The sequence below is a fragment of the Dicentrarchus labrax genome, unplaced genomic scaffold (genome assembly GCF_905237075.1).
Source record: "Dicentrarchus labrax unplaced genomic scaffold, dlabrax2021, whole genome shotgun sequence".
In the NCBI taxonomy this organism is placed as follows: domain Eukaryota; kingdom Metazoa; phylum Chordata; class Actinopteri; family Moronidae; genus Dicentrarchus; species Dicentrarchus labrax.
The window spans coordinates 5,052,757-5,067,073 of NW_026136703.1; the positions used below are offsets into that span (position 1 = coordinate 5,052,757).

General features: G+C 41.7%; 1 protein-coding gene across 2 annotated transcripts in view; it reads left to right on the forward strand.

Moving 5' to 3' along the window:
- The window catches only part of rbks (ribokinase), a 38,922-nt gene that overhangs the window by 7,994 nt on the left and 16,611 nt on the right, over positions 1 to 14,317 (forward strand). For both annotated transcript variants that reach the window (XM_051396163.1, XM_051396162.1), the window contains exons 3-6: positions 3,688 to 3,820; positions 4,839 to 4,902; positions 5,376 to 5,438; positions 6,643 to 6,807. In XM_051396163.1, the coding sequence (XP_051252123.1) occupies positions 3,688 to 3,820; positions 4,839 to 4,902; positions 5,376 to 5,438; positions 6,643 to 6,807 (425 nt within the window). The remainder of the gene's footprint in view (positions 1 to 3,687; positions 3,821 to 4,838; positions 4,903 to 5,375; positions 5,439 to 6,642; positions 6,808 to 14,317) is intronic.

Genomic DNA, 14,317 nt, shown 5'->3' on the forward strand with positions numbered 1-14,317 from the left:
GATATTAAAAAGGCTTCTGTGTTTGGTACAACTAAAGTATCCATACCTGTTCAGTTATTGTATGAATCTTTGATTAATCCAAGGAAAAGCTTGAGCGCATTTTGCACATGGTAAGTTCTCTTTGGAGGTTGTGTTTGGAACTGGATGGACAGGCTCTAGTTCCAACTTTGGAAAACAGCATTTCAATTTGTTTTTGTCCAAGTCTACTTCCCCCTGTTGCTCACCAACAGCTGAGGAATGACTTTAATAGAGACGGAGAGGAGAGGGAAATGAGAGCCAGCCTCAAAGCAAACACTTCACGTCACTGAACACCTGCTTTGGCCTTTTGGTTCCATGGGAGAAAACGCACTGAGGTTGCACTTTAGCACATAAGTGCCCTGTTTGTTTGGTGCACTCACCACAGACAACAATAGCCAAGTGTCTCTGCGGGCATGAAGAGGCGTGGGTGGGTTTATTTAAGAATTTGGAAATCTGTTTATCTTACCTGTGAGTTATCCGGCTTCAGGTGGCTGTCAGCCAAATGTTATGTTGACAGTGCTACAAACAAACGCTGTGCTCATTATTTATAACAATTTCATGAATATCTCAATCGAATCCATGTGCGCTTCATTTGTTAAGATAAAACATGACACCCACAAATCATTTTCCTGAGCATTTTTATAAAACCGGAAGGCAGCACATTGGTTAGTGGCCTGTGTATGAAGGACACAGAGAAATGCTTCTTACATAATAATCCTTTCAGCCTGTACATCTGATAAAAAGCCTACCTGTCACACAGTTTACTAGCATCATACACTACACTAAAGAAATAACTAAAGACAAGCAGAGGAACTGGAATAAACTACTTGATAAAGTAGAACCAGATTCCAACAAACAGGCTACCGCCACTGTGAATGGATTCAACAGGAGAAAGATTTAGGTAGAAGACTCAAGTTTGTCACTCAGAGGACAAAACAGAAAATGGTCCTACCTGAAATATCCAGTATTACTGTAAGTAATAAGTCATATTTAGACATTTTAGGAAATATGCTTACTTGAGAAGACAGATACCACTCTCCTGTTGAGATACTGCCTTCGAGTATTAAGCTAGAGCCACAATAGACCTTTTTCACAGCAGCCATTTTGACATGAAACAGTAGGGTAAACACAGGTGTTACCAATGATACTAATAAAGGCTCTGTTCCCTTCAGGTCAAACAGAGTCGGGGTACAGCTGTTGTGCATGTTGGCTCACTGGAAAGGCTCTGCTACACTGAATGGAACAGAACCTTAATCAGAATCATTGGTAACACCCGTGTTTACCCTACTGTTTCATGTCAAAAAAGCTGCTGTGAAAAAAAGTATATTAGCTTATCTTAGCTTAGGGTAGTTTTTACATTTCTGTGTGTTAACACATTAAATAATATACTGTATGTGATAATTGCTGAGCTTTAGGGGTGTGGTAAGTATTTTTATTTTTATTTTGGAGAGAGCCAGGCTAGCTCTTTCCGCTCTTTATGCTAAGTTAGCTAACCGGCTACTGGCAGTAGTCTGGATACTGGCGGTAGTCATATTTACCAATACAGACGTGATAATGGTATCGACCTCTCTTTCTTCTTCCTGAAAGATAAGCATTGAGCGAGTGGCAGGATAACCGTCTAACCGTTTCGGTTTCATATTTACTGTACAGGCATCAGAGTGGACTCCATATTTTCACTGGGAACATATTTAAGCTCTGACCCACTATTAAAACATATGTTTAAAGAAGCGTGTAAGAAAGGGTCCCACAAATGTAAGAAAGAAGACATAGACGTTGTAAATGTAATGACTGACATTGCCGTATGATGCTGCATTTCAGAGAGGCCAAACACTAAACTAATAAACAATAGGTGAGACCTAAAACCAGTGGTTTACAATTTTAGGAAATCTGCTTTTTTGAGCGTTGCTTAGCACAAAGACTGACACGGGGAAACAGCTTGCCTGGCTTAGTCTAAATGTAACAAAAGCACCCTATCAGCACCTCACAACCTCACTAATTAACACGCCATATCTCAAACCTAGGTGTGTATAAGTGTCATGTTGTGGTTTCGAGGGTGGTGCCAAACTCTTTCTTGTTCTTGTTTTGGACAGAGCCAGGTTGGCTGTTTGCCCCTGATTTCAGTCTTTTTGCTAAGCTAACCGGCTACTCACAGTAGTCATACTTCCTATACAGATATGATAGTGGTATGGATAATAACGAAATAGATTGTTTTGATATTTTTTGTAAAATTTTCAGATGTGTATTATCCTAAATTTAATAGGCATGTTTACTGGTTTACTTATCACCAGTATATCATATATATCATGTAAATAGAAGTGATAACCATTATAAAAGATATTCCCCCACCAAAACATGGCCTTCACCAGGAGTCACACAGCGGTGACACAGGTGGGAAAAGTTTTCTAAGACAGCTGCAAGTAGAATAGGTACTGTGTGTGTGGAGGAGGTGTGTGTGCGTGTGTATTTACATGTGTTTGTCCTTTGTTCTGTTTGCTTCTCACCACATTTCAGCCTCACTGACCCTACATCCTGTTATAGCTTTGGGCATTTTAGTGTTTTCACACGCCTGTGCAAAAACAGCAGCATTTATAACAACCTCCAGTGTTTGCCACCAGCGTCTCACTTACTGGAAATCCTGGGATTGAGGAAACTTACTGTAATAGCACACCTGCCACAAACACACACACACACACACACACACACACACACACACACACACACACAGTATGAAAAAGAGCAACAACAGCATGAAAAACAAGTTTATGACAACATTTCACCATCCGCAAACCCACTGGCACTGGGCAGCGCTGGCCTAGGGCCAGACCACAATGTCCTGACGTACAGTACAAAGCTGTCTGTTGTCTCTCCTCCATGTTACTCACCAACCACTCTGTCTCTGTGATTGGAGGAATCAGCGAACAGACAGCTCCTCCTGAGGGCACCCACCTGTGGCATATCAAACTTGAGGGGAGGGGCAGGACTTTACCCAACCCAGATGAGTCAGGCATTACTGGTGCGGCTAGTGTCAAGTTGAGACATCAATGGGTTTTGCTGGTTGCATCATTTGCAAATTTGGAAAGACTTGCATGGGCATATCTGACTTATTGTCTAAATAAAATATCTGGAGTGCTTTTAAGGATGATGAAGCAAATGTAAACTCATGTTTTATTACTGCTGTTGTGTTCAAGTATGGAAAACGGAAAATGGGGGGAAAAGAAAAAAGTTTGCTGTGCTTCATTCCGGCAAGTTTTCATTTTGTTGACCTCTCTGTGAAAGACCTTGAAAAGACCAAGAGATATAATCCTCAGCAGACTCTGCCGAAACCTCTTGTTTGTGTGTTTTAGCACATTTTCCAGTGATAAATAAATAGCTTAACCAGGGAAAGATTTGGCCCTGAAGGGTTGTCTTCACATTTTGACATCTCCCTTTACTCCTTGGTTTCAATGTAGAACACTCACAATGCCAAATAAAACATTTTTCAAAGTTTGACGGAAAATTTTCAAACTAATCGGCAGTGTGAAGACACTGTTGAGATGAAAAGAAAATCCAAGCAAAGAATTCCTTTGAGAAGAGGAATCTTAATTTTATTTTCTATAGACCATGAGGTTCTTTTGAATGTCAATGTGTACACCTTAAAACTGTGCTCAATACCGTTTTTTTCCCCCTCAGCCAGGCACCAAGGCTACCCAAAGCCGGGGAAACCATCCATGGTCACAAGTTCTTCATTGGCTTCGGAGGGAAAGGGGCCAACCAGTGCATACAGGCTGCAAGACTTGGGGCCAAAACCTCTATGGTCTGCAAGGTGCGAAATCATAATCAAGTTTGCAGCCATACGCTGCTGTTGTGTTGTAGTTACTATGTGTGTTAGTTTGGATCCTAGCGGATGTGTGAATGTCAGTAAAAAGTTATTTTGCTCGTCCAACCCTTGGTTCATCCACGTCTTACTCAAATAATCAGCTACCATAGTCCACCAACTAGTTAACAACCCTCAGAAACCTTATAGCTTCGTTCACACTTCAGTCATTTCACTACATCAACTCTCCATGCCTCATTTTGTCTTGATCAATACCATGCCGCATGCATACGCCCACCCACGCTTGTGCGCCTTCAAACAAGCCTATTCCCAAAGCATACAACCCCGAGTCTCCAATCAGTAAGCTCAGTGTGGCCTTTCAACCTGAGCGCTAAAGCACCGAAGCCTCACCTCTGTCAGAACAAAGAGGCCCGATCGATAACAACCCAGTGCGGGAGGAGCTCTCCGGGCATGGGGAGAACCCAAAAATAGACACCCGGGCTTGTCAAAAACATCCAAGACGGAAGGCCGCTCTTCAAAGAGAATGGGGCCAAGCAGCCAATACCAGCCCAACCCACTATCACAGCCAGTTAGAAGTGCTCGCGTTTTGGCACGTTTTTTGGAAAGCGTGGGTTCGAAGTAGGCGCCTCGGGGCAAGGTGGGGACCCCTTCCACAACCCAAAGTAGCTACAGATGTGGACATCCCTGTGCGGATCAGGGGAAGAGGGGAAGGAGGGAAAGAAAACGAAGGCGAGGTGGGCATGAAGAGGCGTGAAGGCGGGGTTATCGTGTCTTGAAGGCTTGGCGCAGCTGGTCGTGTGTTTGCGCGTGTGTGCGTTTGTTGACTTTGTGTGTTCGTTTTTGCACATTTTCGGCGGCGGCACCATGCCAGTATGCTGGCAGGGCACACGAAAATCCAACCCAACTGAGGTTTGAGTATACCACTTTTCAAAAGTTGCCGCTAACCAAGTCTGACCCCGCTTGACACTCTCTTTGTTGTTATCGTTTTGCCTTCAATCTTTTCTAGGTTGGTAAAGACTTCTTTGGAGACAATTACATCCAGAATTTCAAGGACAATGGTGTACACACAGGTAAGATAGAGCTTTTTTTGCATGATATGCCAAATTGGTTTCCATTTCCACGTTGCATGGCAAGAGGTTCACATTCAGAGCAGTGTTTTTTTTTAGTCTGCATTTTGTCAATTCTTTTTTGTTACTCAAGGCTTTTGGATATACTGGAAAGTTATTCTATTGTTATGAGCAAACATTGTTAAACCATTTGGATTTGTATAAGAATGGATAAGAATAAAGTTGCTTTTCAAAAGTTGTGCTCAGTGCACATACTGTTTTAGACTCTTGGTGTTTGTGGCCTGTCTCCTCATAGCCAAAAAAGCTGTGACCCAAGCCGAATTCACTTCACGCTATTACTAGTGGTTACTATGGTGCTGGTCTCTTTGACTATGCTGTCAAGACAGAAAAGCAACATATTTCTTTTTGCAGGAAAGACAAATAATGGATGCTTTCAAACTCTTTTTTGCACCTTTCATCTTTTCTCTCTGTCTCAGACTTTGTAGGGCAGACCTCTGACGCTGCCACAGGAGCTGCCTCCATCATTGTCAACGATGCAGGTAAACGCTTTCACCACTAAGATCCTAAAAGCTCCTTGAGTTTTAGAAATGGTCTTTTACAAGCACGACCATGTGTGTTGCGGTGCACACTTTCTCACTACTACTACTACACACACACTGTACGCCCATGCATTTAGTACTGCCACTGACTGCCACTGACTCACCAATACTCAAGTGACTGTAATTGCCGGATATACACACACACTCACCTATACAAATGCTTATTGTAAGTGCACCAAACCCTGCTGAGTATCCACAGGTTCCAATCTGCTACCATCCACGACTTTACTCATGGAGAGCAATTTTTGTCATGCAGCACATCAGGCGATGTAAAATTCGAATTACGTGTGGACTCCCTCCTGGATATGCTTCTATTCTAGTACTTAAAGTACGTTCTCATACGTCATTGTGCCAAACAGTTGACTGTTTTAGTGTTTTGAAAGAGGTCTAACTGATAGTGGTTAATTGATGGATTGAATTTAAGAAATAATGATACATAAAACAACATGCACGTTCGATTTTGCATTAGTGTGAAAAAATCCACCCAATTGTGTGTTTAGTGCTTTCCTTAATTGAGGAAAAGAAATCTTCAACAAGAAAAACAACACAAAGCACCTGAATATCACAGTTCATATGCAGCAGATTTAAAACTGATTGCGATTTACTACTATATATAACAAATGTCGTCAAGTTGAAAAAAATCCAAATATTGCTACATTTCTTACACCTGGCTATGGTAGAAAACTTTTTAAATAAAAGTCAAATACAACAAAGCACAATAGTGACATACTTTGCAAATAAATCATAACTCTCTTAATTACTTTGTCTCATTGTGCCCTCTTTCTCAGCAGAGGTGTAATGGCGCTCAACTGGAGAGTTAGCCCAACAGTAGTGGATAGCACATGCACATGAATTCACATTTTCTTTCACAGTTTTTCACAAAATTCTTTTAAAAATTAACAAAAAGTTGAAGGAAACTTGACTGTTAAAGTCCCATTTGACAAAGTTCATATTTTCCATGTTCATGCCAAATTACAGTGTAGCAGTGTTAACATAGTGTAAAAATAAAAGTCACCACAGTCTCATATTTCATATCACCAATTTAGCCCTATTTATAGAGAATTCCCATGGATTCTCAAAGTCGTCATCATCATCATCACGACGGCTGTTGTACATTCACATCTCTTTTGGTGTCCACTGGCAGGTGAGAATGCCATTGTGATCGTTGCGGGTGCCAACATGCTGCTGGGCGGCGAGGAGTTGCAGAAAGCTCTTCCAGCCATCAGTCATGCAAAAGTGCTCGTGTGCCAGCTGGAGATCAGCCCGCAGACATCCTTGCAGGCACTGCGCATGGCTCAGGAGTACAAAGGTCAGTGAGTATCTGTGGACTGTATGTGACGCTGTGTCCATGCAGGTTCTTCTCAAGTCAGTGAGAAAATGATCGATTCTTAAAAAGTACAGAGGAAACAAAGTTTGAAACAGTATTATAAGGCCACTCTTATATAATAAGAACAGGTGGTTACATTTGCATTCCATAAACTGTGTATATTGTCACCAACTGTGTTTTCAATGCGTTGACCACAGAGGTTACAGGTATTATTCACATATATAGTAGAAGAGTTCCACATTGAGATAAAAATTAATTTTGAGTATTTTCAACAAAAACTGCCTCCTCTTCATCTGTTAAACAAACCTTAAAAAGCCTCATTAAATATTGATCTTAGTTGTGTGACCTGTCAAACAATTTGGACTGATTGCAGATTAAGATTAAGTCTTACATTTGGATCACATTCTGCCTTGAAGTGCCAACTACGGTTGGGCCACCGATGGCTGACAGTCATCAACCACTGAGCCCTCTACCATCGTAACATCGTGATTTAAAAACAGCCGTCCTCAAAATGTGTGCCCAAAAAAGTATCACAATGTCCATAGAAACTTCTCAAACCACTTCTGCAGTATAATCCGCTTCCCTGTTGGCCATCTGTGTGGCTTACTCATTGGCTAGCTTGATACTGCACGTTCTATAAACACAGCAGACCATACATGGCTGAGAAGAAGTCACGCATTTACTGAAGTCAAAGAGAAGAGAAGAGAAGAAGAAATAAAATTTGATCAAATACTAATAACTAGTTGCCCTCATTCTGGGGTTTGAGTGACATGCCTGGTCAGTACAGTTGGAATGCAGATGTGAAAACAAACGGGAAGGAGGTTTGTCAGGCTGAGATAGAGTGGTTCTGACCAATGTAGGAGTGGAAGACTCATGACGCTATTTTAGTTATATTTTACCATCTGACAGATAAACATACATGATTTTTTTCGCGATTTAATTTTTTGTGTAGACAACCACCACCTATGACAACAGGCTTTTTGCACCATCTTTAAGTGTGGCCATACAGCAGCCAATATACTTTTGCCTTCAGACAATACAAGCCAGTTCATTTTAAGAATAGACTTGTGTTAAATGTTGGGTTATGAAACCTGCACATACGTCAAGATCATTGATCTTGTCTTCCCAACAATGGCGTTTTTAAGGATCGAAAAATACAGTCGAGCATGACAAGATGTATCTAAATGACTCAATGTCATGTGACTTTTCTGTTTGTATTCCACATTTACACTTTCCTAAGCTCTTTATAGAGAAGCATCCCGCTGACTCGTATCACTTTATCAAGTAAAGTGTGAGAATTTGACAAATGTAATAGTGTTTGTTGTGTCCCAGTTTCCCACTTTCTACATCGACCGCCATGTCTTTACACACATTACTAAAACCCAACAGGATCCTAGTAGTCCTGCGTAAACAAAACCTATTTTGGATCACTGCCTCCCTCTGTCCCTTCCTCCTTCCACCTTTTTGGTGATAACCAGGTTACTGAGCTCATCGTCTTTAACAGCATCCTATTATTAGCAGGCCTCCGCGTCATTCAAGACGTCTGGGGAGCCTCTCGCCCCTGTCATCAGGGCCTGTCGTCGGTAATCGCTCGCCGCAGGCTGCCAGAACGAAAGAGTCGCAGCCATAGCCGTGCTGCAGATGGGATACCCAGATGGCCTCGCCCAGCGCCACCCTCTTTCCCAGACCCCCCCCTTCTCACCGTGTCGACCATACCACGGGATTAGGCTCGGCATGCGGCGCCAGGAGAGAGGCACAGCGAGCGAAGACGCTTGGCAAAGATGCCACCTCGACGCAGCCGCGGCAGAGCATTGCGTAAATGGAGTTCTCTGGAGAGAATGGGTGTTAATGGGTTTGATGGTGAGGATTTAATGACGCGGGGGTGAAGCGCCGCTCATATTACGCAAATGTCACCATCAAGCCACACGTACTGTGGATGCCAGCTCTCACAAACACTTCAAGATAACCTATCAAGAAGAGTTTATTCTCCTTGCGTCTAATTATTTGAGAAGGAAAACATATGCATGTACGTAATCCGTTGCCATCTAGCATATTATATTGAGAAGTTAATGGAATTAAATGAATTCTAAGATGTGAGGAAATGGTAGGAGTTGTGTAGTTTCACTCTTTCTTTCTTTCTTCCGTCTTCACCCCGTCTTCCTCCCCCTCTTCCTTGTCTGAGCAAGAAGCCGCTTTTATATTTCTCATCAGATGCAATTAGAGCCTCTTAAAGCCCTTTCACATACTCACTGATGACTCATTTCTTTTGTGTGTGTGTGTGTGTGTGTGTGTGTGTGTGTGTGTGTGTGTGTGTGTGCATGTAAGAGAGAGAGAGTGTGTGAGTGATCTCTGTGTTGCTCTGTTTTCCCTCTACCCCTGATTTCTATCCACCTTTTGTCCTAAATCGACCAGAGCAACAAACTGCTGTATTTTTGTACTTTCCTGAGCCACTCTGGCTGCTCATCCAGTGCATGTCCGACCAGACTTTGAACCTCCGTGCAAAAAAAAAAAAACCCAGAGTCATGACACACGCACACACACTCTCCTGCCAGACATGACTCAGTATCCACACATCCCAGTATTACCACATCTGTCCCAGCAGCTGTGAGAGTGTGTGTATGTGAGTGTGTTTGCGTGGTTTCACTAACACCTTGAGAGCAAAACAAATCAACCTGAGACCAATATCACAGGTTAACGTTACGTCCACAGTAGCAGCTCCATGCATCAGAGAGGCACATTCCTCCATGCATCAGTGCATTTGGGATTTCACACAAGCTGCTCCTGTGTGCATATTGATAAGCTGCCATCGTTTGCAGTCCTTTTGCATGTACGCTTCATGAGCTCCAGGCCTATGCATTTGACATCAGCTCTGAAGTAACACGCTTGACGCAAACACTGTGGTCGCGCCACAGATGGCAAATGAGGGGGCAGATAGTGGAAGACAACATTGTACTGCCTACCAGTTCGGTACATTGCTACAAATAATAATATGATTGTTGACAGTAATCGGAGTACAGCATGAGTAAGCCCGGTGATACTTTCTTTCTTTATCCTGTTTACATACAGTATGCAGTCAGTGCTTCACTGACTGACTGAGGGGTGTATGTTAATGCCACTGAAGCACTCCACATATTTTATAACAATCGCTCCAATTACCAGCATAGGCATATTTACGTAATCAGCACCGGATTAACATGCGTCCCATTGTTGTGCTTAATTTGCATCACATGTTTGATATGCATGTGAGCTTCTGAAGAACATTGGGAAAATGTGACAGGGAGGAAAAACTGCTGATTTCTCTTTTACTGTTTGCAAAGGGGAGTGGGAGGGATGCATTTATTATAGTTTGAATGAACTTCTATACGGGTGCTTTCGTCGAGATTCAAGACTGTTTATTGTCACTCTGCAGAGGAAAACGGTCACAGAAAAGAGATATTGTTCAGGTCCTCTTAGACAGACGAATGGTCGATTAAAAGAGGTCTAAATGAAATGGAACTAAATTTAAACTTGTGGAATTTACTAATAAATTTAAACTCTCAAGCTGAGCAAATCATCTGTCCCTCTCCTCTCCCTCGGACCTCCTGGATTCCTGGATAACGGCAACTCTCTCCTCACAGGAGACGGGAAGCAGTCATATTAATATCTACTAGAAAGGAATCAATCGTCCACCTCTCTTTAAACTGTCTGTCCTTCAGGTCAACCTCTCTCAAGAGAAATGTTGGTGTCAGGTGCACTGCGATAAATGTAGGTGTTGCAAAATTAAGCACAGCTTTCCTGCTGTTGTGTAATAAAGAGAATATTTTTATGCCCTAAAATGAAACACTGGGGAAGAGTCTGAATGGGATGAAAAAAAGTTTTGGGCCGGATGTAATGATATATTCTAAAAATGAGGAAGCCTAAGAAGATTGTCTCATGGGTCAGATCACCTATGCTTGTTGTTTGAGGCACCTGCTTTTTTTAGTGGACACAATTGTTCAATTTCCAAGTGGTTTTGACCTCATGGGGTCTTCATCAGGGTGGGAATAAGAAAGAAAATTGTATACAGTCAAAAGGACGAATGGAAAAATTACTTCAAAATATTAATATAATCAAGGTAATAAAATAATCCATTCAAAATGCAACACACATATAATCTTCATTTAGACAGAGTTATACAAAGGAATCAAATTTGAAAAGGTTTCCTCCTGCAAGACAGAAAGAGTGTCTGAGAGTGCTTGAAAACATACCTTTCAGGAACCATTTTTTCGTCTTGAAGAGCACCCTAAAGGGTAAGGCTAGCCTTATTCTGTATTTTTCTTATCGTCTAAAAATCCCACGAAAAGACCAAACCCAAGAAAGAATTGATCAAAATAACAAGTGCCACAGAGCTCCACTGATGTGTTTTTAACTACTGAAAACACATCAATGAGCCCACACTGAAGTTTATTTTTAATTCAATCCCACATACACCGTCCTGCTGCTGGAAATACTGACACAAGAACTAAATTTGTATTAATCCACAGCGGAAAATAGTCCCCAACAAATGCACTTTTCTAAGAGTTACAGTCTTGAGTTGTTTTAGGATTATTTACTGAGCTTTGTTTTTTTTTTTTTTATGCGGTTGACACAACGATCTTACCTCAAGGGCCATTCAGTATCGAGTCATACAGTCCTCATCAGGACAGTGAGTCTTCTCAAATTTGACTTTTTATGACTTCTGAAGTTTTATATTTGTAACTAAACCTTTTTGAACGATTTACTTCTTCAGTAGGAACCAGTGTGTTCGGAACTGAGGAGCCCATACAGTGTAGGGAAGTTGGACGTTGTAGTATTTTAATACCAAGGTGCAGGCAACATAATAACAATAATATTAACAACAACAATAATAATTATAATAATAATAATAATAAGCTTTATTTATACAGCACTTTTCAAAACTAACTTTCCAAGCACAAAGTGCCTGACATGGCTGGAACCAGGATTAAAATCAGATGGCAATAAGGCAAAATAAAGTCAGAGAATTAAAATCATATAGAAGTGAGGTAGAATCAAAAGAATAAAACCATCCCCATCAGTAAAAATATGTACTAACAATAAAATAGATAATAGATAGATAATAGATTTTTGGCAAAGTATTATTTTTTTTTTTTAAATGAAAGCATAGAATACCCATCGCTAATATATGCTAAAGCCAATAATACTAATATAATAGATAAGACATGATGGAAACTTAGAGCCTGTCCACACGAATACAGTACTCACACAATACGATGTCGTTTCGAGAAAAATCTCCGTAAACACGGTGTCCACACGGATTCACTGAAAACGACCCAAAACGCTGTAGTACATATGCCAGGCCTGTATGTGGCGCTGTGACGCCAGCACACCAATACACTAAAACCGGAAGAGAAGCCATGGAGCATGCGTATAAAGGTCACGCGCTGTTTACAAACAAGTAGTAGTAGTCCGCCATTGTTGTTGTTGTTATGACACGTCTAGCGGCGGCGGCTGAGGTTAAAGGCTAGAGAGGCGGGGCTAATACGTCATCGTTTCGGGAAAAAATCAGTTTTCGCCATCCAGACAACTCCGGGCAATCCTGCGTTTTCGTATTTTCCCACTCTGGGACTCATTTTCCAAAAATACCGTTTTCACACCCCGAAAACGCCGTATCCGTCTGGACGCGAGGCTGATACGATAAAGTATTTATCCGGATTCGACAAAAACGTGTTCGTGTGGACGGCCCCTTAAACAGTGTGCTAAAATAAATAAAAGGTTCAGGAAGTGATTTAAAAGATGTCACTGATTCAGCAAGCCTTAGACCCTTGGCAGGGAGTTCCAGAGCAGAGGGACTTTGAGGCCCGGCTCATAAGGGTGCAGCAATTCAGAAATGTAGCTGTGCTAAACCGTGAAGTGCTTTATTGGTGATCACTAAATTATTAAAATCAGTCCTAAAACTGACTGGTAACCAGTGAAGAGAGGCTAAAACAGGGCTGTGTTAGTTAAAAGCCGAGCAGCTGCATTCTGTACCAGCTGAAGGCACGAGATAGCTGTTGGCTTAACCCGAAATATAGAGAATTACTATAGTCTAATCGTGAAGAAAAGGGCATAGATTACTTTTTCAAGAGATATGCTCCTGAGTTGCGATTTGCTCTTTGAATTGAGGTCACCGTCAAATAATACTCTGAGGTTTCTGGCTGCACGTTTTATATTTGACAACAAGGATCCAAGATTTTTTTGTAGAACAGGGATGGAGTTTGGGCAACCGAAGAGAATTATCTCTGATTTGTTTTAGTTAAGCTGGAAAAGGATAAAAGATGATTAAAATTTCCTTCTTTGCTGGTTTTTAGTGGGACATAAATGTGTGTGTCATCTGTATAACGATGATATGTCCAATAATAGAGCAATGATAAAAGCAAAATGTTTTTGTAATTAACACATAATATGAAGGCATAAATTGACATTGTGACTCTAAGCAGCTCATACAGCTGTGAGTGTAGTCTCAGTGGTTGTGAAATCTTTACCTTATCCTTATTGAGCAATACAGGAACAGGCATCTCACTCTGTTGTTTCATTATCCATTAAATGGTGAGAATAGCAACACATACAAGAGTTTAAATCAGTGTTTTTAGTGGCAGAGGAGATGAGGAACAACAGGGATCCTTCCTTTATTCAAAACTGAGTCATCAGAAATGTCAGATATACAAGGGTTGGAAACTGCGATACAATTCAGTTGACAGAGAGAGAGAAGAGTCAGAAAGAGCCCAGTGTCACTTTTTTGTGACATGGCTGTGGCTCCTGTGGGTATACATACAGTAGTGTATGAGTGTGTGTGTGTGTGTGTGTGTGTGTGTGTGTGTGTGTGTGTGTGTGTGTCTGTATTGAAAAAGAGAGAGAGACATTATTTCCACTTTTACTCGCGAGCAGCCCAGCATCCACCTCAAAGCGCCAGGTGGCCAAAGCCCTGCACAAACCCACGCAGCTGCTCTCTTATGTGCCCACGCAAACACACACACAAACACAGCAACTAGGCACACACTTTTGCGCAACAGACTTTGATGTCACCAACGCCGAACATACATTTCCCTCACAAACACACACACGCACGCACACTTGCATGAGGCTTTATTTTATACACAGAGATATCAGAATTAATCACTTCGTCAAGCTGGGCTTATCCTCACACATACACAGAAATCATGGTATTAGATGCATTAATGCTCCCTGCTCATGAATATGCATAAGACAGTGATGTGCAACACGTACAGAGGATTACTTCTGACAAACACTCCTGCTCTCTCCCGCTCTCTCCCGCTCTTGCGCTCCTCAACATACACAGAAAAGGTCACAACTCATCTCACCCACACACTGACACACATGTATGGGGTTATATACCTCATGTTGAATCTTTTTTCCACACACACGATCCTGGAACTGCAGAGTACTGCAAACAGCTACAGGATGTGAGGCCGTTTCCACCAGCTCCTTTTTTTCCCTCGCTCAACAGTGCTCTTTT